At 40.6% G+C, this 23,937-nt stretch overlaps 1 protein-coding gene across 2 annotated transcripts in view; it reads right to left on the bottom strand.

Moving 5' to 3' along the window:
- Positions 1–819: 819 nt before the first annotated feature.
- The window catches only part of LOC121288071 (E3 ubiquitin-protein ligase MGRN1-like), a 194,418-nt gene continuing 171,300 nt past the window's right edge, over positions 820–23,937 (bottom strand). The window contains exons 15-17 of one of the 2 annotated variants that reach the window (XM_041206368.1): positions 14,058–14,159; positions 8,482–8,527; positions 820–3,120 (exon numbers count right to left, since the gene is read on the bottom strand). In XM_041206368.1, the coding sequence (XP_041062302.1) occupies positions 8,487–8,527; positions 14,058–14,159 (143 nt within the window). In that variant the 3' untranslated portion in view covers positions 820–3,120; positions 8,482–8,486. The remainder of the gene's footprint in view (positions 3,121–8,481; positions 8,528–14,057; positions 14,160–23,937) is intronic. The other variant, XM_041206367.1, reaches the window with a different exon arrangement.

The following is a 23,937-nucleotide window of genomic DNA, read 5'->3' as shown; positions in this document are numbered from 1 at the left end:
AGAAATATCTACAAGTGGTGTTTTACTTTTAGGATAACATAGGCAGGAGTATAAGGAAGAAAGGCTAAACCTCAAAAGTATACAACAAAATCTAGCAATTCCTTACCTTTCTGTGAATACTTTTTTCTATTCATTAAGGAGTGGGTTGGCAGCAGGATGTCACGGGAAACTCTAACAGATATTTGGCTCTTGCTTATTTATGTCTCTTATGATTAGACCAAAGATACTTTGGAGATTTAGGCTGGCTAAGGGAAAATCCTAGCTTCCATGTATAATAACAGTAGGTATTAATATTTGGGATCCCACATTCTATTGTGAAGATATCATTGGTTATGTCAGAATAACTGTACTGATGTCACAGCCACATCCTGTGACATCACAAAGCAGTTCAACTACCCTCAGTGTTTCATACCCAATATTTTTTACATTTAAAACCTTTGCTTGTGTGGTTTTAGTCTTACTGGAGTAATTCCAATTGTACAAATGCAAACAAACCTGCTGGATTAAAAACTTAAGTGGATATGACCTTAGACCAGAAGAACCACAAAGTGATTTAGGATAGGTTAAACATTTAACCAGAAAAATTATCCAGCCATAACAATGCTGCAGCTCAGTTAATTTTCTCTCTCCAAGTGAGAGGGCTCATTCACAGTATCCATTGCCATTATTTGGTCATAGGGTTTACTAACATGATAAAAAGTGCAACAGATTATTTAAATACTGAAATACTCTGCGTATACAATGATCAGGTGCTGTATTTTAGGAATAGCCCACCTAATACTTTTCAACATGTAGTAAAAGATAGACTTAAAAACCTGATTAGTGTTGCTTGCTACGTTTTATTACAATACATTATACTACAAACAAATGCAAAATCACATTTATATGAAATTACAGTGAAAATCTTCAATCTTTTAAAAGGATGCACTTGATACATTCTTTAATAAATGCAACAATGAAGCTCTATGGAAGTGAGTGACTAAATAGTAAAATCTACAATAGACAAACTTCAACGTGATTCTGAAGGATAACCCACTTTATGCTTTTCATGTATGTTTTCAATGTCATTTCACAATACATTCAACTAAGCATCTATTTACAGTACAGCATATAGAAAATTTGTATTCTCATCCAAAACAGTTTGAAATTCCAGATTTTGCTGAATCACAATCACCAGATCAAATGACAAGATTTTTTTTTAGAAATACTTTCATCATAAGATCAGGTACAAGGCACAGAGTAAAGACACCATGTCAGCAGATGGAGCTGAATGAATATACTGTATTAACATCACCTGAATAGTCTTAAGCCTGACCAAAACTCGTAAACATTCAAGAATAATGTGAATACAGCAAACGGTAACACACACATTTTGCTGAGTGTGGATAAACCTTAAACATATGCTAATCATTTCTCTTTTGTACAGCTGAATGGAGTTGGGAAGAGACCATGGGTATAATCAGAGACAGCATATTTAATCTATCAGAGGTGTATGCTGAATAAAGAACATTAAAACATTTTTGCTATTACAAATATTTTTCTGTGCTCTAATTCACCTGCATATGTTTACCATTTGCTTTGACATCAATGTTGCCCTTCATAAAAATCTAATGGAAAACTGGTTAAATGGTTAAGAAGAAATAGAATGAGCTATAAAAGGAGTACAATCTCTTTTACAGAAGGGAAATCAACAAACAACAATTAATGTGAAAATATTTTAGGGGAGAAATTCAATGCTTAGACATATGGTAGCAATAGCATTAAATCTCAGCAGTTAAATCTATGCAGCTGTAGTGAAGATTTTAAGCAAAAGGCCAAATTAAACTCTGATAAAATTAAAAGTTATCACTTATAAATAACTTCTTTGAAAATCAGATTAGAGAATCGATCGAGTAAAATCTCATGCAGTTAGATTGGTTTGGTGCAATGTAAAACCCAGGCAATGGCATATTGAAGGCGAGAGCTACAGCTGCTCCAACATCGAGTAAAATTATAGGCCATATTTGCTGCAAATCTTCAATACTCTACCGCCATATTCATGTGTATGTTAGTGCAGTAAATACCACAATGGTAGACAGATAAACAAGATATCACAAACTATGCATTAAAGTACTACTGCAGATTATGCTTAACATTTTTAATGTCCATGAAGGTAGTCAGAAGAAACTATCTACTCTACAAGTTGCAATGGAAAATAATCAACTGCACACACTTCAAGGGCCTGGAACATTGGTCTAAGAGTATGCAATATTCTAAAACATGGTTTCGTTTCCATGAGACATACATGGAAGAGTAAAGCCAGGCAGTCCAGCATGTTTTGGAAAGATGCAAAATTTTAAAAAGGAACTAGAGCAAGAAAAAAAAATCATTCTGCACAGGTGATAAAGTAGATGCTGTCCAAAGTATAAACTCAGGACATGTGTGATACTGTTTTATAAATGCAAGTTTCTTTAAACCAATCATGCATTACTAAATGTTAGTTCCTATGCTGCAAAAATCCAAAAGAGCTTCAATGTATATTAAGTGGAATCATGAATAAATAAATGTCTTGGATATTATATTTTAGCCTTGTCTAATTGAATTTCTCAGCTAAACTGCCAAGTGTTAATATTGTTTTCTTAAAAAAATGAAAACCTGAGCTGTCTTGGTTTTCTCTGTAATTAGTAGAATGAAATTAAGTTTAAAGTGTCTATTTAGTGTTTTCTATTACTGCAAAATGTGTTTTGAAAGATGTAACTGAACAATAACCATTGTAAATTAGAAGTCTGAACATTGTTTGGAATAGATTAGCCAAACTGCTAAAGTCAATGGATATATAGGACAAGTTTTGAGTCACATGTCTCTTTTAAAAATATACGGGGCAAATGTCAAATTAGCGCACCATGAAGCATGGTGAACTGCTACAAAACAAGACAGTTAAGTGCGTCATAAAGACATGTCTGTGACACAGGAATAGTGGAGCTTACATGGCACATGCAATTGGTCATTCTGTTGTTGGTTCAAATTCTCAAAGGACCTGGTTCTCATCCTCTATATGAACAGAACTGGAGGCAGCAAGAAGAGGCTGAGATGAACTGTTGGTGCTCTGGCTTTTCAGGCTTTCAGTCGAGTCTGAGGTTCCTGCAGAAAAATACACAACTGAGAAATATCTCACTTTTCAAGTGAACACAATTTAGCCAAGTGGCTATGATGCTTCACATTCATAATATAAGGCTACAGTTTTGATTTAAATGCTTGACAAACATTCATTCTCTTTGGGAAGATAAAGAGCTAGTTGCCATTTTATCATAGGTAGGTGGCATGATAACATGATATATGTTACTGCATTTTATGTTTGTAAGGAAACAAAAAGATTGAAACAGTTTTTTCTTGAAGTAGTGCCCCTTTAAAACAACATTTGCTATCTGTCCCAAAATAGTCAATCTTGATCTCATCGCTTAACTCGTTAGAGAAATTGATCATACTTAGTTAAGCTGCATCCTTGAATAATCCTCAAGAAAAATAATTTAACCAAAATTATTCCAAGGCAATGCCAAGGGTATTAAGGTTTACTGATTGATTGGAAAATCCTGGTACTGTCCCTGTAGTTAATAACCATAGCCCCGCTGTTACTTTAACCTCATTTAAGTGTTTGTATGCAAATACACTGAAAACATTCTGAGAGAGCGAAAGCATCCATGACTTAAACTGCATATGCTTTTAATGTCTGATTGATATCAAAAATCTTTTGTTTGGGGTAGGTGGAAGGGGTAATAAGATGGATTTGTCCACTTATGAGTAATAACTGGAGATAGAAATCACAAAGCAAAGGTACTCCATTTCCTGAACCTTTACATGAAGACAATCTTTTCCCTCCACCTGTTAGAGGAAATAGTTATTGTGTAGAACTCACCCAGACTCCACAGCACTGGTGAGGCTTTGCACAAAGAAGGGGACTTATGGAAAACCGAGGCTGCTTCAGAAAATTTTTAATATGTAAACAAATGTGGATAAAGTAGCAGCAAAGCTGTGGTTATTACCTTTAAGGGTAGTACCAGAATATCAAAGATGGGTTAATGTTACTTGGGTATATTTTGAATGATGATGCACATTTTGATTGTTTCAGCACAAGGTGAACACTAGGCTCAGCACACTAGATAATCAAGCGTTTACATAGAACCTAAGCATTATATATCATCGTTAGTCAAATTTAAGCATCGAAGTAAATTGCAAATTTGAGAAAGAATTAATGGAAAATAGTACCACAGCTTGATACATGGAGAACAAATGGTGGTAAAATAAAAATGACAGTTTGAGTTTGAAACAATTAAAATATTTTAGTTTAAAAAAAGGACATTTAGAATCAATAAGTACAGCATTTTTTCAATGGTCCCTTGAGTATTCCTTTAACTAAGTCAGAAACTGTCATAACTTCAACAGTCAATCTCAGTTTGCAAATCATAAAAAAGTGATTGATTGAAATGGTGATAGTTATCCAAAATTTCACCATGTAGTTTATTGAAATTCAATTTCTATAAGTGTTTTTTGCAGAATTGTTGATTAATTTCCGAAGCTGAATAGTCCTGGACAAAAGTAAACAATAATTGGCTGAGAAATAACTTATTGATCAAAGGTTGTGTTAGATAGGTGTTTAATTATTGTATGATAGTCTTCACAACCACAATTTCATGCTTTCAAACCCATTAAGTGAATTATCCAATAGTTCATCCCTGTCCTACTTACTGGGTTTCTTTAATGCAGTGCTAGATTCTTGCTAATATTGACTGCACACTACTTCAAATTCTACCACTAAGGCTGGGATTTTGCCGATTTTACCCAGGGAAGCAGGTGGATTGGTAAAATGCTGGGGAACCACATTAGGAGGATTATCCAATATAGCCCTTCCGCCAGGGCTTTTTATTGGCAACAGCAAGGGCTTGGCCACCCACCAGTTGGAGGCGGATGGCCAATTTGCATTCTTAAGGCCTAACTGAGGGCCATTTTCCTGGAGCAGCGCACACCCCTATCTCCAGCAATGTGGAGACGCTGCCAGCTGCATGTGAATGACTTCTCAGTGACTTCCCAGCGGGACCTTTTTTTCTGGAGGCTCCATGGCTCAAGGAGGAGGGCCCCACTGACAACGACTGCTCCTGCAGCAGCAAAGCTATCACTGGAGGGGTTACCCCTCTGATTGCTGGGGCCTGAATGCCTGGCCCCAACGAAAAATTCATTTGTCGTCCTCTCCTTCAAGTGCGCTTCAAAATGAAGGTGCCCCATTGTTCTCCTTATAGCCTCAGCAGCGACCATCTCTCTTGTTGCTCCTGCTGAGGCTGCAGAACTGCTGGTCCTCTGATTCGGCCAGCATTATGCAGAGCCAGCTCGTTGTCCTTTATTTGACAACAGGCCTGGCAGCGGCCTCTTAATTAGCTGCCAACAGGAAGGTTGTAGCCAGGTTCCCGCTGGACTCCCATGCGTGCTCTGAGCCCACAATATGGTCCTGTGTTCGGAAAATTCTGATCTAAGCTTCATAGGCTGAACTGAACATTAGAGCAGATTGTACAGAGAGCACAGAAGAAATCTGTAAAATGTGAGAAGGTGTCTCCCTGGGTGGAAGTGTAAAGTCCTTAAACAACATCTATTCTAAAATACAGGATCTAAGTTCTTCAGTATACTCAAGAACACTTTAATTTAATAATCAGAAATGTGGGCTTTCAAGGATCATCAATAGACTGCATAAGTCATTTGAGAATGACTGAACCTGTAACAAGTAGCATATATAACAGTCAGAAAATAAAAATGGTTTAGTTTTCTTTATGTTTTCAAGTTTAACCTCTCCTCAGTGCCTGGGATTGTTTCACAGGTTCTCCCATACTGTGTACATTTTCACAGGCAGCAGCCCTCCTGTACCAAAGTATTGCTACACATTCAATAGTGATCCATTTATCTTGGGAGGTAGTTGCATAGGGTCCAATGCACTACCTGTGCTGGGGTACAATCACACAGACACTGGTGTACCATCGTTACAGTGATATAGGCACTTGCAGGCAGTTACATACTCCTTGTGCTGGAGTATTTACATTGGAATCAGTCTTCCTCTGATATGCTACTGTTATATAGGGACCAGTGACCTTGTGCTGAACTAAACTGGAGTTACACAGCTGCCAGTAACACTCCCGTGCCCAGCCCAACCTGGACAATGAATATCAACAGATTATATGATTATGGAGGGCATCACATATGAACTCATCCTGTCTTTGCTTAAGATCTGCACAAGCACATCCTTCTAGCAGGGGTTTCTGAGTAGCAATAGGCTGATATTGGCTTTCATTCACCCATGTACTGAAACCAATTGACAAGTTTTATTACACAAAAACAGAAAATGCTGGAAAAACTCAGCAGGTCTAACTACATCTGTGGAGACAAAAACAGAGTTAACGTTTCGAGTCCTTATGGCTCTTCTTCAGAGTTGTTGAGTTTTTCCAGCATTTTCAGTTATTGTTAGGTTTCCACCATCCATGGTATTGTGCTTTTATTGACGAGTTTTATTGCTCCCTGACTCAAAATAAGTAAATCAGTGCAGAGTTGGGATCAAAACCAGCAACTTCCTGATCTCTATGGTTCAGTTAAGCTCTGGATAAGTTTGGCCTCAATTGTTAAAAGGAACCCAATAAGCATGGTAAGCAGATATAAAGTTTGATTATTTTTGAAGTGTAGTTGGTGAAGCCTTTCTAAAGGCAAACTGAAAATTCCTCATCTTGTGGATACTAAATTTCTTCACTTCCGTCAGAGTAAAAAGGATTTAAAATATTAATTCAGAAAAACTACATTTCATAAATATCAGAAGACATTAGTCCATCATACTTTTTAAACTGTTGCTGATTTTAATTGTTTTGTTTCTATGAAAGCATAATTTGGAATAGCAGAACACGTAAATACTGCAGCACACAGAGTATTGCTTGGGGCAAATCAGTTCAAAATGTGCATCATATACAGTGAATGTTTAGGACATTCTAATTTAAAATTTAGATTGGATTATCAAGTGAAAATCAAACATAGAAAAATGCTAAAAGCGTGAAGTCAGGGACAGCATAGAATGTGGATTCTCCTTCGATGTTGAAAATATCCCAAGGAGCTTTTACATTTGGGGGTTGGGGTGGGAATGGACTACAATTCACGGTGCAAGAGATGATTTTTGTAGAAATTTTTTAAATGTTGAAAAGAAAAGTGGAGACACATGGGAAATAAGGGAGAGAATACCAAAGAGTAGGGCCAAGGCTCCTGAAGGTCCTTCTTCAAACAGCAGGGTGAAGTGAAAAGAGCCAGATTTGGAAGTGGGAGTGGGTATATGGCTGAAAGAGGTTCCAGTGATACAATGGGACAAGGCCACGGGAAGATTTAAAGGTGTGTGAGTATTTTTAATTCAATGTACTGAGGGATATGGAGGCAGTGTAGGTCAGCAAGGATGGGGCTAATGGCAAAGTAGCACTTAGTGTAGGACAATACACAGGCAGCTGAGATATGAACAAGTTGGAGTTTATGGAGAGTGTATTTTGGGAGGCTGGCAAGGAGGACACAGAGGCAATGAAGCTTAAAATTGGCAAACACATGGGCAATGGGTTTCTGTGGCAGGAGGGGGTAATTCAAGTGATGTAGCAGAGATGGAGATAAGTGGGCTTGGTGATGGACAGGTTGTGGGTTGAAGTTTAACTCTGGTTGAGCAGCATGACACTGCTTTGAAATGGAGCTCAGCAGAAGTCAAGAACTTCTGCACTTGCAAGTAGGAAAAATGGGAGCCATTTACATGTCCTCAAGAACTGGCTAAGCAGAAGCTTAGGAGAGGACTGCAAGCAGGGCCTCCAGCTCAAAGATGTCTAATCCACAAAAACTACAACAAGGGAGAAATAGAAGGGTAGGCTGAAAGGCTTTTGAAGAATCTTGTAAAGGATTTCTGGAGAGCAGGGCCAAAATGACTGATGGTTCTTTCAGCCAATGCCGATGCAAAGGGAGAAGGGGATGTATATGTGGTAGGCGTATGGAGCAGCAAAGTCATGGAGGGATTTGAGGGCAAGGTTTTTATATTGCATTGTAAACAGTTGGAAATAACATAGGGCAATGAGAATGGGAATGATGGACAAGTGAAAATGAGGACAGCCACGTTTTGGGCAAGTTAGAGTTTATGATGGGTGGCGGTGGAGGGGAAACATTGTTTTGAAAGGGAGGCTAAGAGGTCAGGAGGGAACTGAAGAGTGCAAAAGCGACAGCAGGTTGGTCTTGCGGAAAAGTTAGGTTTAGACAAGGCAGAAGGGAGCAATTGTAAAGTGACAAGGTTTCAAGGTTGGAACAGTTGGGAGACTGGGGGAGGTTTTGGGGCCACAGCCTTGAAGGGGCCAAGTGGGACAGCCTGAAGTTTTTAAACCATTTTTATGCACACAAATGAAAACACAATAGCTGACTTACACTCAAATTCATACAAAGGGAAAACAATAAAGAGTGTTAACATACCAGAATTACTCTTCTATACCAATTGAGCAGGAATCAGGACCCAGAGCTGCCCAAATCAGCAAAATTATGGATAGAAAGGTAAGGATATATTAGATAGGTCATGGAAGTAAGTCAACAAAGAACACACAAAAATGGAACGTAAAAAATCCTTGTAAATGTCATGCAAAAGTAACATTTTTGAAAAATTTGTTGGGATGCATTTTGGTTAAGCTGTTGAATGTTGCTAGGCAATAATGGGTGACAAAACATCAAATGATTTGGTTTTATTAAAGCTTGTCACAATACAGTTTTATTTTTTCAATTCAGTTGTTGTGCAAATATGGGCCAATTCAAATTACGTAAATAACCTGCTTATCACAATATGATCTTCAGGTATCAGGAAATCTGAATGAAATGTACTAGCCATTTTCTGTTAGCAATATCTTTCAAGCTTAAACGTAACGGAGGACTTTATGATTGCTAAGTTTCATGCTGTTAATCTGAATTTGTAGTGGGCAAAAGCAATAAAAATCAAGCAATGTGAGGGCAGTTGTGCTTAACGTGTTATTGTTGTCTCTCTGAATGTTGTGTTCAAATCAGTCAATTGGCCATAGAGTTAACTGGTGTGAGGAACAGGAATATTCAAATTGGCACAGTAAAGGTTTTTTCTAAGACCGGAATTTCCTAAGGAGGAAAGATTGTGTAGTTCTTGCCTTTAAATTTTTTAAGAGTCATCAATTCCCTCAGCTCAAGTTTAAATTTGAACCTGCAGAATCAAGGTGAAAGATACTAATATTCCTTTAGATGGTTCACTGTGTGGGAGATTTTTAATTTTTATTTAAAATAAAAATGTAATGCAATGGAAGTATTATAACTAGATTTCCAAAGGGCCTTCAATAAGATAATAGACCAATGAATAAGGTCAGAGTATGCAGAGTCAGGGAACAAGTAGCAATGGGTAGAGAGCTGACTGCAAAACATAAAGCGGAGAGTAGGGGTAAAGGGTAGCTATTCAAAATAGCAGAAAGCAGGAAGTGGGTCCCACAAGAAGCAGGGCTGGGACCATGGTTGTTCACAATTTACATCAACACTTTAGACTTTGGATTAAAAAGACAAATTCTAAATTTGTGGAGACACCAAATTCAGGGGACAGTTAACACTGAGAAGAACTGCAACAAAATAAATCTGCAGAATGGGCAAATAAATGGCAAATGAGTTTCAACATAGCTGTGGGTGGGGTTTTACGTTTCAGTAAGAAAATTAAGATGGTCACACAATCTGGGACTAATACACAAATCACAAAGTCATGATGCAGGTTAAAGAGACCATAAAGAAAGCAAACCAAGCACTGGAGTTTATTTCTAGAGGGTAGAATTGAAAAGTAGATAAGTTACACTAAACCTGTATCAAACCTTGGTTAGGCCACACGTGAAGTAATGTGGACAGTTCTGGTTACCATTTTAAAAAAGAGTATAGAGGAACTGGAGAGATGTATAAAAGATTTACAGGAACGATACCAAAAATGTGAGACTACTTATCAGAAAAAGATGAACAGGCCAGGGTCTTCATTTAAAAAGAGAAAGCTGAGGGGTGACCTAATAGATGCCTTTATGAAAGATTTTGATGCATTATGAAAGATTTTGCCACAACGGAGAGACCCTTCCCATTTTCATGGGGGTGGAGATGGACTCCGGCTGGAGTTCACACACCCGCGATTTAGGGATGCAGCTGGCCATTTAAATCATCAGCTGCCCCCACTGAAGTGGGATTTCGGTAGGCCAGGAGTGTGAAACCCCAAGTATGCAGGTTAGACCAGGTAAGAGCAGGTCTGAACTTCGTGGATCCGTTTGGATAGCCAGGCTACTCTTTGGATATGGTCCCAGGTGTCCTGATAAGGTGCCCTTTGGGGTAGGTCAGGTGCCCTTTGGAATTGTTAAAAATAGGCATAGGTGTGTGTAAAAAGTGCATTAACCCATTACTGTCAAACTCATTGGAAATGTCAGGAGCACCTGTCAAAATCAACTGTCAAAATTGTCAAAAGCACCTGTCAAAAGGAGCTGTCAAGTTGTTAAGACATGTAAAAGCCCTGCCCTTTAAATCTTTGAAAAAAATTGTCTGGATTGTTAAATAAATTCATGCCTTCTATTACTCTGTCTATTGCCAGAAGCCTGAGGGTTTCCATTACTGGATTAGTGCTGCATGGTTGATTTCACAACCATCCCTTGTCACAGCAAGGTGTCTGCCAGTTTCACCATTTGATTGCCAGCTACAAGTGGTAACAGACTCTTTGATGGTAGGACTATAAATTCCAATGCTTGTTATCAGGTATTGTGCACTTGAATGATATGTGTGTTCTTATAAGGGTTAATGTACTTGAAGGGATGTAAATATAGTAAATGGGTTCTTATGAGAGTGTTGGTTTCAATATAATGAAGTCTGCAATAGACACTTAGAATTTTATTTTATCTAATCTCTGCATAGGTCCTGATGTCTATCCATAGCAGCTACTAGGTGAGCTGGCATGGTAGGTGTAACAGCAAAGAGTTGTGGGTGGGGTCACAGGGTGGGCTGAGTTGGCACTACATTGGCGTAGAGGTCATAAAGAGTCATGGGGGTGGGTGCAGGGTGGAGTGTATAAGGGGCCATGGGGCCGGATGGAGGGGCATAGGTTGGCATGGAAGGTACGAGGGGTTATGGGATGGGTGGAGACATCAGGTGGCATAGATATGGCATGGAGTGTGTATGGAGGGTGAGGGCTGGAGGAATGTTTCATGTTTTAATCTTTATTTTTAAACTCTGGACACAGTGCTGGATTCCCAAGACAGGCTGTCCACCCAGCCCGTCTCTGCACCCTGCATCCTGCTCTCACACACCTCTTCCCTGTGTGCACCCGATCTGGGAGGCAAAATCTGAGCCAGAGTGAGTTTTACTTATGACGTACAGCAAAAATAAAGGCCATCAGCATAAAATAGTCACCAAGAAATCCAACAGGAAATTCAAAAGGAAGTTCTTTACTCAGAGAGTGGTAGAAATGTGGTACTCACTATCACATTGAGTAACTGAGGTGAATAATATTTAAGGGGAAGCTGGGTAAGCATATGAGGGAGAGGGATACAGTAATTTATACTTATAGAGTTGGATGAGGAAGGATGGAAGTGAAGCATAAATGCCAGTATGAACTGGTTGGGTTGAATGGCCTGTTTCTGTGCCGTATATTCTACTAATAAGGATTTGTGACGGACAGTTAACAGGAATAAAATAGGTGGTAGCAGAAAGTGATCTGAGATTTTCAATTTACTTTCAATTAAACATTCAAGAGGTTTTCGTTCAAGTGGAACAAACTGTATAAAATACAGAAAGGTAAAAAGAGGCCTTTGTCAGATTAAATGGAAGAAAATATTAGTGCAAAAAAACGTCGATAAGTAATGAAAGATAGAGGAAATTGAAAGTGCACAAATTAAGTATGTCCTCATAAGGAAAACTTAGTATACCAAGGTTGAAGTTACATGGATGAATAAAAAAAGATACGACCAAATTTGAAACAAAAAAAAATCTCTTCACAGATCAGATAAAAAAATAAAGAAGCAAAGAATAAATGCAAAACATTTGTAGAAAATTTACAAAAAGAATATTAGGAAGGCCAAGAAAAAAAATGAGGAAAAATGAGCAGAAAAGGGGTGAGGAGAGAAAAGGCTTTTCTTAAATAAATTAGCAACAAGAGGATAGCAGGAGACTGGGGTAGGCCTAATAAGAGGGGAAGGCAGCAAGTTTATAGTGAAGATTGAGGAATTGGCAGAGATATTAACTAAATACTTTGCCATCATGTTCATAGAAGAAATGGATAGAAATTTAGAACCACCTAAATGGATCCACCTCATGTGGTATTTATTCAGAGAGAGACATGGTGCTGAAACAAATTAACTCAAACTTTAAGACAAGTCTTCAGGACCTGATGAAACAGAACATGCAGAAGAGTTAGTTAGCTGGCTTGCAATTAAAATATTGCATGCAGGCTTGGGCACTTCATTATGGAGGGTTGTGAAAGTAAACAAGGTGCAACATCATCAAAGATAAAGAATTGAAGTTGTGAAAAGATTGAGAGGTTGCACATATGCAGATATTAAAAGATAGGATTATAAATAAAGTAAATTGTGAAAGATTGTTTCTATTGATCAGCCTTGGACACAAATTAAAATGATCACAAAATGAATTAAAAGGAGGTTAGAAGCTTTCTCAGGACAGTTAAAATTGTGGAATTTCGCTCATAAAGCAATGATGAAGCAGAGTCCTTAAATCTTTTTCAAAGTAATCTAGACTTTCGCTTAAGAAGGAATGAATTTGTAAAGGCTGTATAATAGAATTTTACAAAGTCGAAAGTGACCAGTTGTGTCTCTGACAACCCTCAAAGTAATATTCACTTAGTTCCATTTCCAATATGGTGACCTTTACTTATACTCTCATAGATTTTTCTTCATCAAATATTTACCCACTCTCCTTTGAAAAGCTATTTTGGATTCTGCTTCCAGCACTGTTTCTGGTAAGGCATTTCATGTCTAACAACCATGGAATTATGAATTTCTGATCCTTTCTTTGAACCCACATATCATGTGAGAAATTAAATAATAAACTTCTGATCAAAGGCTTGTAACAATGCATAAACTAAATGACATACAGCACGGCAGCATTTGTGGAAGCCAGAAAAATTGCATTTTAGATAGGAAAGTGCGTTCTATTACAGATTTTTAGGCTGACAGCATTCAAGCAGGCATACAAACACTTAACACATCTTATAGCTGTTGGGTGTATTCGTGTTGTTAAAGGATAAAAGAAAATGTAACAGGATTACCACAGCAATAAGTTAATGGATTTTGAGCTTTCTCATACCACTGCATTTGCTCAGTGATCACTGGAAGATTAGCAAGTCGAGGCTACACTTGTCAATTTTCCAACTATTCGTTTCTTTTGGATTGTATTGATGCTATACAGGTGTACAGTGCCACAGGCACCAGTTACCCTCCCATACCTCATCCCAGTGAGTGTTAGCAGGCTATTCAATCAGAGGAGGGGAGGCACTACAGTCGAGCACAATACTGACCACGCAGATTGCTGAAAACTGCTCGGAACCCTGATTGATTTTCCTCTCTTTAACCCAAGGAGACTGTGGCCAACTGCAATGCCCTTACCACAGGCCAGGGGTCAACAGTAGGAAGACCTTTCGACTCTGTATAGCTCATTGAGTAACTTCCAATGGGGGAGGGGGAGAGAGAGAGAAAAAAAAGGGGACAATGACACAGAGAGAGAGACACTGAGACTTGCACTATTATGGAGCTTTAGAACATCTCTCATGAACAACTAACAGCACAATGAAACACAATGATTGTTATACGTAAGAAATTGCTATTACAACAACCTATTTTACATTGTTACTTACCAAATAAATCCATTCACTTAAGCTGTAAAAAAACTTCATATTTGGTGAAGAGACAGGATTGTAGGTGTACCACACATTCAGTCCCATTACATAATCAAGTAAAGCAACATCTTAAATCCCGAGTACAGATGGAGGAAATACAATTATTGAAAGAAAGCTAAAGTACCTGGCAGAGTCATCTCTAGAGGATTATCACCATCTTCTTTAGCATGGCTGCCATGCTCATTGTTGCTATCTTGTACAATTTCCTCAGAGCGGGTTCGCTCAACTGGAAGTTAATAAGCAGATAGGAATCATTCTAAAATAATCTAGATCCATACAGTCACATTGAAAACCAAGTTCTGACATCTGTGAGTAATTTTGACTTGACTTTGGGCAATAATACAAAATAGGTAATATTGGATTGGCTGCCCGTTAGACCTCCCTACTCAGTTTATTCACTTACAAGGTCCAAAGTCAATATTAACTCTCCTGTCTTTCCTCTTCTTTACAGAAATGATGCTATTTTTAAATATTGTTCCTAGAACTTTAAAGCCAGGCTCTTAATGGTACAGCTTTAAAAGAAAATTGCAATTTTAATTTTTACTGCAGAATGGAATATATTATGTCACGTCCTCCTACATTTTGTACAGTAGCTCATAAGGGGATACGTTAGCATACTGGAGCTGCTAATATTCATAGACTCATAGACATCTACAGCATAGGAGGCCACCATTCGGCCCATTGTGTCCATGCTGGTCAATAAAGGTCTTACTACGCTAATCCCATTTTCCAGCACTTGGCCCATAGCCCTTAAACATTACAAGAGTTTCTGACTCAACCACCTTTTCACCCTCTGGGTGAAAATATTTCTCCTCAACTCCCCTCTTAGACTACTATCTCTTACCTTATGCCCCCTGGTTATTGACCCCTCTGCTACTGGAAAATGTGGTTTCCTATCCACCCTATCTATGCCGCTCATAATCTTATACACCTCTATCAGGTCCCTGCTCAAACTCCATTGCTCCAAGAAAAACAACCCCAGCCTATCCAATCTTTCCTCAAAGCTCAGGCTCTCCAGCCAAAGCAGCATCCTGGTAAATCTACTCTGCACCCTCTCCAGTGCAAGCACATCCTTTCTATAATGTGATGACCAGAACTGCACGCAGTACTCCAGTTGTGGCCTAACCAGCATTTTATACAGTCCCAGCATAACCTCCCTGCTCTTGTATTCTATGCCTTGGCTAATAAAGGCAAGTATTCTCATATACTTTCTTAACCACTTTACCTACTTGCCCTGCTATCTTCAGGGATCTGTGGATATGCACACCAAGGTCCCTCTGGTCTTCAGTACTTTCCAGGGTCCCACCATTCATAGTGCAATCCCTTGCCTTGTTAGCCCTCCCCAAGTGCATTTCCTCACATTTTTCCAGGTTGAATTCCATTTGCCACTACTCTGTCCACCTGACCAGTCCATTGATATCCTCCTGCAGTTTATGGCTATCTTCCTCACTATTTACTACCCTACCAATTTTCGTGTCATCCGCAAACTTCTTGAGCATTTTTCCGACATTTAAGTCCAAATCATTTATGTACACCACAAACAGCAAGGGCCCCTGCGGAACCCCACTGGAAACAGACTTCCAGTCACAGAAACATCTCTCTACCATCTCCCTCTGCTTCCTGCCTCTTAGCCAATTTTGGATCCCATGGGCTCTTACTTTCTTGACCAGTCTGCACTGATGGACCTTATCAAAAGCCTTGCTAAAGTCCATGTAGACCACATCAAATGCATTACCCTCATCAACACTCCTGGTTACCTCAAAAAATTTGATCAAATTTGTCAAACATGACCTTCCTTTAACAAGTCCATGCTGACTATCCCTGATGAATCCATGTCTCTCTGAGTGCAGAAATATTCTGTCCCTCAGAATTCTTTCTGGTAACTTCCCCACCACCGGGGTTAGACTGACTGGCATGTAATTTCCTGGTGTATCCCTTGCTCCTTTTTTTAATAATGGGACACATTAGCAGTCCTCCAGTCCTCTGGCACCTCACCTGCGACAAGATAGGATTTGAAAATTACTGTCAGGGTCTCTGATATCTCTTCCCTTGCCTCCCTCAACAGCCTGGGATACATCTCATCCGGGCCTGTGGATTTATCCACTTTTAAGGCCACTAAACCCGCTAGTACCTACGCTCTATGTTAATTTCCTCTAATATTTCATAATCCTCCACCCTGATGTCTATACCTGTGTCGTCCTCTTCCATTGTGAAGACTGACACAAAGTATTCATTGAGGATTGCACCCACGTCTTCCAGATCCACACACAGATTACCTCTATGGTCCCTAATTGGCCCTACTCTTTCTCTAGTTATTCTCTCCATCTTTAACTATTTGAAAAAATCCACTGGGTTTTCCTTTATCCTACGCAACAATGCTTTCTCATGCATTCTCAACTTTCCTAATTTCCTTTTTAGGTTCCCCTCTGCACTCTTTATACTTTTCTAAGAACTCTGCCATATTGAGCCCTCGGTGTCTGCCATTAGCTTCTCTTTTTTCCTTAATCCTAACCTTTATGTCCCTTATGACATCCATGGTTCTCCAGATTTGGTCCCCCACTTTGTCTTTACGGGAACATTTTGGACCTGTACTCTCACTATTTCCTCCTTGAATGCCTCCCACTGCTCTCACACAGTTCTATCTGCAAGTAGCTGCTCCCAGGCAACTTGGACCAAATCACATATCACCTTAACAAAATTAGCCTTTCTCCAGTTTAGAACTTTTGTTCCCAGCCCAACCTTATCATTTTCCATAACTATCCTAATTCTAACTGAGTTATGGTCACTATCTCCAAAATGCTTCCCTACTGATACACCTTCCCGGGCTCATTCCCAAATATTAGGTCCAGAACTTCCCCCTGCCTTGTTGGGCTGTCTATGTACTGGCTAAAAAAGTTCTCCTGGATGCAACTAAAGAATTTTGCTCCCTCTCTGTCTTGCACACTAAAACTATCCCAGTTAATATCAGGGTAGTTAAAATCCCCTGCTATTCCTACTATTACTGCCCTATTATTCTTACACTCCTCTGAAATTTGATTACATATTTGATCCTCTACCTCTCCCTGACTGTTTTGGGGGGCTATAGTACACCCGAACACCGTGTTTGCCCCTTTTGTGCTTTTTACTTCTAACCATGTGGCTTCATTTGATGATCCTTTCAATATATCATCCCTCCTCACTGATTCCTTGATCAATATTGCAACACCCTCTCCTCTTCTATCCCTGTCTTTATCTCAACTTATCATAACCAGGAATGTTGATTGCCAATCCTGCCCTTTTTAGCCAAGTCTTGGTCATAGCTATGATATCATACACCCACATGCCTATCTGTGTCCTCAGCTCATCTGTCTTATTCCTCAGGCTCCTTGCATTAAAATATATTCCATTTAGCCTTGCTAAACTCACTTCTTTTTTATCCACAGAGATAAAAACAAAAAAACTGCGGATGCTGGAAATCCAAAACAAAAACAAAAACAGAATTACCTGGAAAAACTCAGCAGGTCTGGCAGCATCGGCGGAGAAGAAAAGAGTTGACATTAAAACGTCAACTCTTTTCTTCTCCGCCGATGCTGCCAGACCTGCTGAGTTTTTCCAGGTAATTCTGTTTTTGTCTTTTTTATCCAGTTTGTTTCCTCTGCCTTCCAGACTCACTTACTAGTGTTTTAACTTCTAATTCCATCTCAGCTTCTCTCCCCTCTGAGCTACTTTTTAGGATCTCATCCCCCTGCCAATTTAGTTTAAATCCGCCCCAACAGCATTGGCAAACCTCCCCGCAAGGATGTTGGTCCCATTCCTGTTCAGATGTAACCCATCCAACTTGTACAGGTCCCACCTCCCGCAGAAACAGTCCCAACGCCCCAGGAATCTAAAGCCTCCCCCTTGCACCATCTCTCCAGCCACGCATTCATCTGCTTTATCCTTCTGATCCTATACTCACTGCTGCGTGGCACAGGGAATAATCCGGGTATTACTACTTTGAAGTCCTGTTTTTCAATTTCCTACCTAACTCCCTAAAGTCTGCTTGCAGGGCTTCATTTCTCTTTCTTCCTATGTCATTGGTCCCAACATGGACCATGACCTCTGGCTGTTCACCCTCCCCCTTCAGAATGTCCTGCAACCTTGACCCTGGCACCTGGGAGGCAACAAACCATTCTGGAGTCACATCTACAGCCACAAAAGCGCCTGACTACTCCCCTCACTAACAAATCCTTTGCAACTATTACCCTTTCACACTTCTTCCTCCAGCCTTGAGCAGCTGGACCACCCACAGTGCCACGGCCTTGGCTCTAGTTGGTCTCCACAGAGGAACCATCACTCTCACCGTTTTCCAAGGCCAAAAAATAGTTTGCAAGTGAGATGCACTCGGAGGATTCCCTCACTACCTGCCTGGTTCCCTTCTTCTGTCTGGCAGTCACCCATTCCCTCTCTGTTTGTACTTCCTTAAACTGCGGGGTGACCACGTCCTGAAATGTACTATCCACGAACCTCTCAGCTTCGTGAATGTACCATAGTGCCCCCAGCTGCCACTCAAGCTCCAAAACCCGGAGTTCCAGTTGCTCCAGTCAGAGGCACCTCCTGCACACGTGGTCATCCAGACTGCCAGGAACATCTAGGATTTCCCACATAGTGCAGGATGTGCAAATCATGGGACTGAGCTCCCCAAACATATCTTAACTGAATAGAATATGAACCCCTGCTTTTATTTAACCCTTACTCCTACTTGAGTGTAGACTAGATGCTAGATCCTCTAGATAGACTAGATCCTCTAGGTGCTGCTGACTGCCTGTCCTAGGGACCTCCTCTCGCATTCTCCTCTAGATGCTGCTGACTGCCTGTCCCAGGGTCCTCCTCTCACACTCTCCTCTAGGTGCTTATGACTGCTTGTCCCAGGGTCCTCCTCTCGCACTCTCCTTTAGTCCTCTAGGTGCTGCTGACTGCCTGTCCCAGGGTCCTCCTCTTGCACTCTCCTCTAGATGCTGCTGACTGCCTGTCCCAGGGTCCTCCTCTCGCACTCTCCTCTAGGTGCTGCTGACTGCCTGATCCAAGGTCCTCCTTTCACATCTTCCTCTAGGTACTGCTGACTGTCTGTCCCAGGGTCCTCCTCTCGCACTCTCCTCTAGATGCCACTGACTGCCTGTCCCAGGATCCTCCTCTCGCACTCTCCTCTAGGTGCTTATGACTGCTTGTCCCATGGTCCTCCTCTCGCACTCTCCTCTACTCCTCTCAGTGCTGCTGACTGCCTATCCCAGGGACCTCCTCTCACACTCTGCTCTAGGTACTGCTGACTGCCTATCCCAGGATCCTACTGTCACACTCTCTACTCCTCTAGGTGCTGCTGACTGTCTGTACCAGGGTCCTCCTCTCGCACTCTCCTCTAGGTAATGCTGACTGCCTGTCCCAGGGTCCTCCTCTCACACTCTCCTCGAGGTACTGCTGACTGTCCCAAGGTTGCACTCTCATGTGCTCTTAGGTGGGAACAATCATTCTGGGGTAAGCATAATTTGGTGGCATCACTGGATTTTAACTGATTTAAAAGACTACTAATGGTCATGACTAAGTGAAACAGGTCTCACAGGATTGGGTTACTACATTATATGAGGGGTTTTAACCAAAAAGATGAAAGTGTTTACTAATTTGTGGCCACATGCCAATTTGCCCTCGTCTTACAATTTCAGTGTAAAAGTAAAAAACTGAAATAATTGGCTGCCTTGCAGAGATCTGTTTAGCATGAATCAATTCCAGCATCCCAACGGTTCATGGTTATCTTGTAGTTTGTAAGACCTAGGCAAAAACAGAAAGCTCCTACAGATATATCACAAACACAAAGACGGGATTATTAGATAATGGACATTTTTTAATAAGATCTATAAATATAGCAATGCTCACTGAATTAAACCAATGTTCTAACTGTTACATGAAAGCAAACTGGCATTATTGTACTGTGGTCATACAAAGATTCTTGCACTAGGTATAGAGACGAGCACTGGTGAAGTGCTTTCCTGCAGAGAAGAATGAAATCAGAGAATGAGCTATCTTTTGGTAGCTGACTGAACAGGGAAGTGTGTGTGTGGGTGTGTGTGCTTAAAAAATAAGATTCAAGTACACAAAGGTGAAAAGTTAAAATACAAGTGACAGATCAAGATCCTTTAAGAGTAACAATACAAAGCGATTTTACATGGGCAGATACTTATTAATTGAAAAGAACAATCATTTTGTGTGGGCTCATGTTAATCACTCTGTGTGAAAATACAGAGGGATCAATTTTAAAGAAGGTGCTGGGAGGGCGAGTCTGGGGAATGTGTATGTATACAAATTTTTGAAGATAGCAAGACAAGTTGCGAAGGCTGAAAAAATGCTTAAGCGGTTCTTGATTTTATAAATAGTTCCACGTGCTAGCGAAAGCAGGAATAAGAGGATAGACCAATGAACACATGGCTGGAGAGATGGTGTAGCCGGGAGAGATTCAGATTCTTGAGGCACTGGAACCGGTTCTGGGGAAGGTGGGACCTGTACAAACCGGACGGGTTGCACCCAGGCAGAGCGGGGCCAGTGTCCTTGTGGGGGCTTTGCTGGTTCTGTTGGGGAGTATTTAAACTAGTGTGGCAGGGGGATGGGATCCCAGGAGTAGGATCAGATAGGTTAGATCAAGATCAGAAAAATGGAGGTAGAACATTAGCTAGGAGGTGGAACGTTGTGATAGACATGGAGTTACATGAGAAGCAAAGTTTACAAGGTATCCAGCAAGGAAAATTGACAGGGTTAAACTGTTTATACTTCAATGCAAGGAGTATTACAAACAAGATAGATGAGTTAAGGGGGCGGATAGACACATGGCAGCAGGATGTCATTGCTATAACTGAGACCTGGCTAAAGGAGGGACAAAACTGGCAGCTTAATGTCCCTGGTTATAGTCTTCAGACATGATAGAGTAGGAGATAAAAAAAAGAGGGAGGGTAGCACTAATGGTTAAAGAATCAATTCCAGTTGGGAGAAGGGATGATATACTAAATGGGTCAACAAACGAGGCTTTATGGATTGAGCTTAGAAATAAAAAAGGCGCAGTCACACTACTGGGAGTATACTACAGACCCCCAAATAGTGAAAGGGAGATAGAAGATCAAATATGTAGGCAAATTTCTGCTTGTAAGAACAAGAGGCAATAATAGTAGGAGACTTCAACTATCCTAATATCAACTGGGTTCAAACAATATAAGGGGCAAAAATTCATGCAGTGTGTACAGGAAAACTTTTTCAACCAATTAGTGACAAACCAAACAAGAGGAGATGCAATTCTAGACCTAGTCTTGGAGAATGAAGAAGGGCAAGTGGGTGAAGTGACAGTTGGCGACCATATCGGGGACAGTGATCACAATTCAGTTAGATTTAGCATTACCATTGAAAAGGACAGAGATAAGGCAGGAGTAAAAGTCTTGAACTGGGGGAAGGCAAATTTTGCAGAAATGAGAAGGGACTTGGCTGAGGTGGACTGGACAGCACTGCTGGAGGGATAAAACAGTGGAAAACCAGTGGGAAGCGCTAAAAAGTGAGATCCTAATTGTACAAAGTAGACATGTCCCCTACAAAAATAAGAGTGGGACTGCCAAATCTAGACCCCTCTGGTTGTCTAGAGGAATACAAGGGAAGATCAAACAGAAAAAGAAAGCGTATGATAGGCACAAAGAAATAAGCACTGCAGATAGCCTAGTCGAATATAGGAAGTGCAGGGACGAAGTAAAAAAGGAAATAAGGAAATCAAAGAGAGGGCATGAAAAAAGATTAACAAGTAAAGTTAAAGATAACCCAAAAATGTTTTACCAAAACATTCATGCTAAAAGGTTAGTTAAGGAAAAAGTGGGACCTATCAGAGATGAAGATGGAAACTTGTGTATAGATGCAGAGGTTGTGGGAAGGGTTTTGAATGAATATTTTGTTTCTGTGTTTACAAAGGAAAGGGAGGATGCAGATATAGTAGTCCAGGAGAAACACTATGAGATATTGGGCGGGATAGTCATTAAGAGAGAGGGAGTACTCGAAGGGTTGAAATCCTTGAAAGTTGATAAGTCACCAAGGCCAAATGGATTGTTTCCGAGGCTGCTGAAGGAAGTCAGGGAGGAGAGCAGATGCTCTGAGGATGATTTTCCAATCTTCAATAGATACAGGGGAGGTACCGGAGGACTGGAGAAATGCAAACGTAGTTCCATTGTTTAAAAAGTTGATCAAAGGAAATGCCAAACAATTATAGGCCAGTTAGTCTTACATCGATGGTGAGAAAATTAGTAGGATCAATCCTGAGAGATAGGATTAACTGTCATGTGGAAAGGCATGGTCAGCATGGATTTGTTAAAGAAAGGTCTTCCCTCACAAGTTTGATTGAATTCTTTGAGGAAGTGACAAGAAGGGTTGATGAAGGTAGTGCAGTGAATGTTGTGTACATGGATTTTAGCAAGGCATTTGACAAGGTCCCACATGGCACATTCGTCAAGAAAGTAAAAGCCCATGGGATTCAGGGTAATGTGGCAAACTGCATAAAAGGTTGGCTTTGTAACAGGAAACAAAAGGTAATGGTCAATGGATGCCCTTGCAAATGGAAAGTTGTCTCAAGTGGTGTTCCACAGGGCTCGGTGTCGGGACCCTTGCTGTTTGTGTTACATATTAACGATTTGGACGTGAACGTGGGGGGCACGATTGGGAAATTTGCAGATGACACAAAGATTGGCCGAGTAGTAGATAGTGTAGAGGATAGCCATAATCTCCAAAACGATATAAATGGGTTGGTGGAGTGGGTGGTAAAATGACAGATGGATTTTAACATTGAGAAGTGTGAGGTCATACATTTAGGGAGGCCAAACAGTTACAGGGATTACACAATAAATGGGAATATACTAAGAGGGATAGATGAAGTAAGAGATCTTGGCGTACAAGTACACAGGTCCCTGAAGGCAGCAGTTCAAGTAGACAAGGTTGTAAAGAAGGCGTATGGAATGCTCTCCTTCATTGGCAGAGGTATAGAATATAAAAGGATATAATGTTGGAATTGTATAAAACACTGGTGAGGCCACAAGTGGAGTATTGTGTGCAGTTCTGGTCACATTACAGGAAAGACATAATAGCTCTGGAGAGGGTGCAGAGGAGGTTTACAAGAATGTTGCCAGGGTTAGAAAAGTGTAGCTACGAGGAGAGATTGGATAGGTTGGGGTTATTTTCCTTGGAACAAAGAAGGCTGAGAGGTGACTTGATTGAGGTGCACAAAATTATGAGGGGAATAGATAGAGTGGACAGGATAAAATTATTTCCCTTGGTGGAGAATTCTAGAACCACCCACTCCACCAACCCATTTATATCGTTTTGGAGATTATGGCTATCCTCTACACTATCGACTACTCGGCCAATCTTTGTGTCATCTGCAAATTTCCCAATCGTGCCCCCCACGTTCACGTCCAAATCGTTAATATGTAACACAAACAGCAAGGGTCCCGACACCGAGCCCTGTGGAACACCACTTGAGACAACTTTCCATTTGCAAGGGCATCCATTGACCATTACCTTTTGTTTCCTGTTACAAAGCCAACCTTTTATGCAGTTTGCCACATTACCCTGAATCCCATGGGCTTTTACTTTCTTGACGAATGTGCCATGTGGGACCTTGTCAAATGCCTTGCTAAAATCCATGGACATGGATTCAAGATAAGTGGCAGAAGGTGTAGGGGGGACATGAGGAAGAACTTTTTTACACAGAGGGTAGTGGGTGTCTGGAATTCGCTGCTCAAGTTGGTAGTAGAGGCAGAAACTCTAAACTCTTTTAAAAAGTACCTGGATCTGCACCTTAAGTGCTGTAAGCTGCAGGGCTATGGGCCAGGTGCAGGAAGGTGAGATTAGAAAGGGCACCTGGGTGTCCTCGGGCTGCCATGGACAAGATGGGCCGAATGGCCTCCTTCTGTGCTGTAACTTTTCTATGGTTCTATTGTTCTAAATAGAGGCATAGAGTACAAAGCAATGGATTTATG

This window comes from Carcharodon carcharias, chromosome 15, assembly GCF_017639515.1.
Source record: "Carcharodon carcharias isolate sCarCar2 chromosome 15, sCarCar2.pri, whole genome shotgun sequence".
In the NCBI taxonomy this organism is placed as follows: domain Eukaryota; kingdom Metazoa; phylum Chordata; class Chondrichthyes; order Lamniformes; family Lamnidae; genus Carcharodon; species Carcharodon carcharias.
Note: the sequence above shows the minus strand (reverse complement) of the source record. Positions and strands in the feature narration are given on the sequence as shown.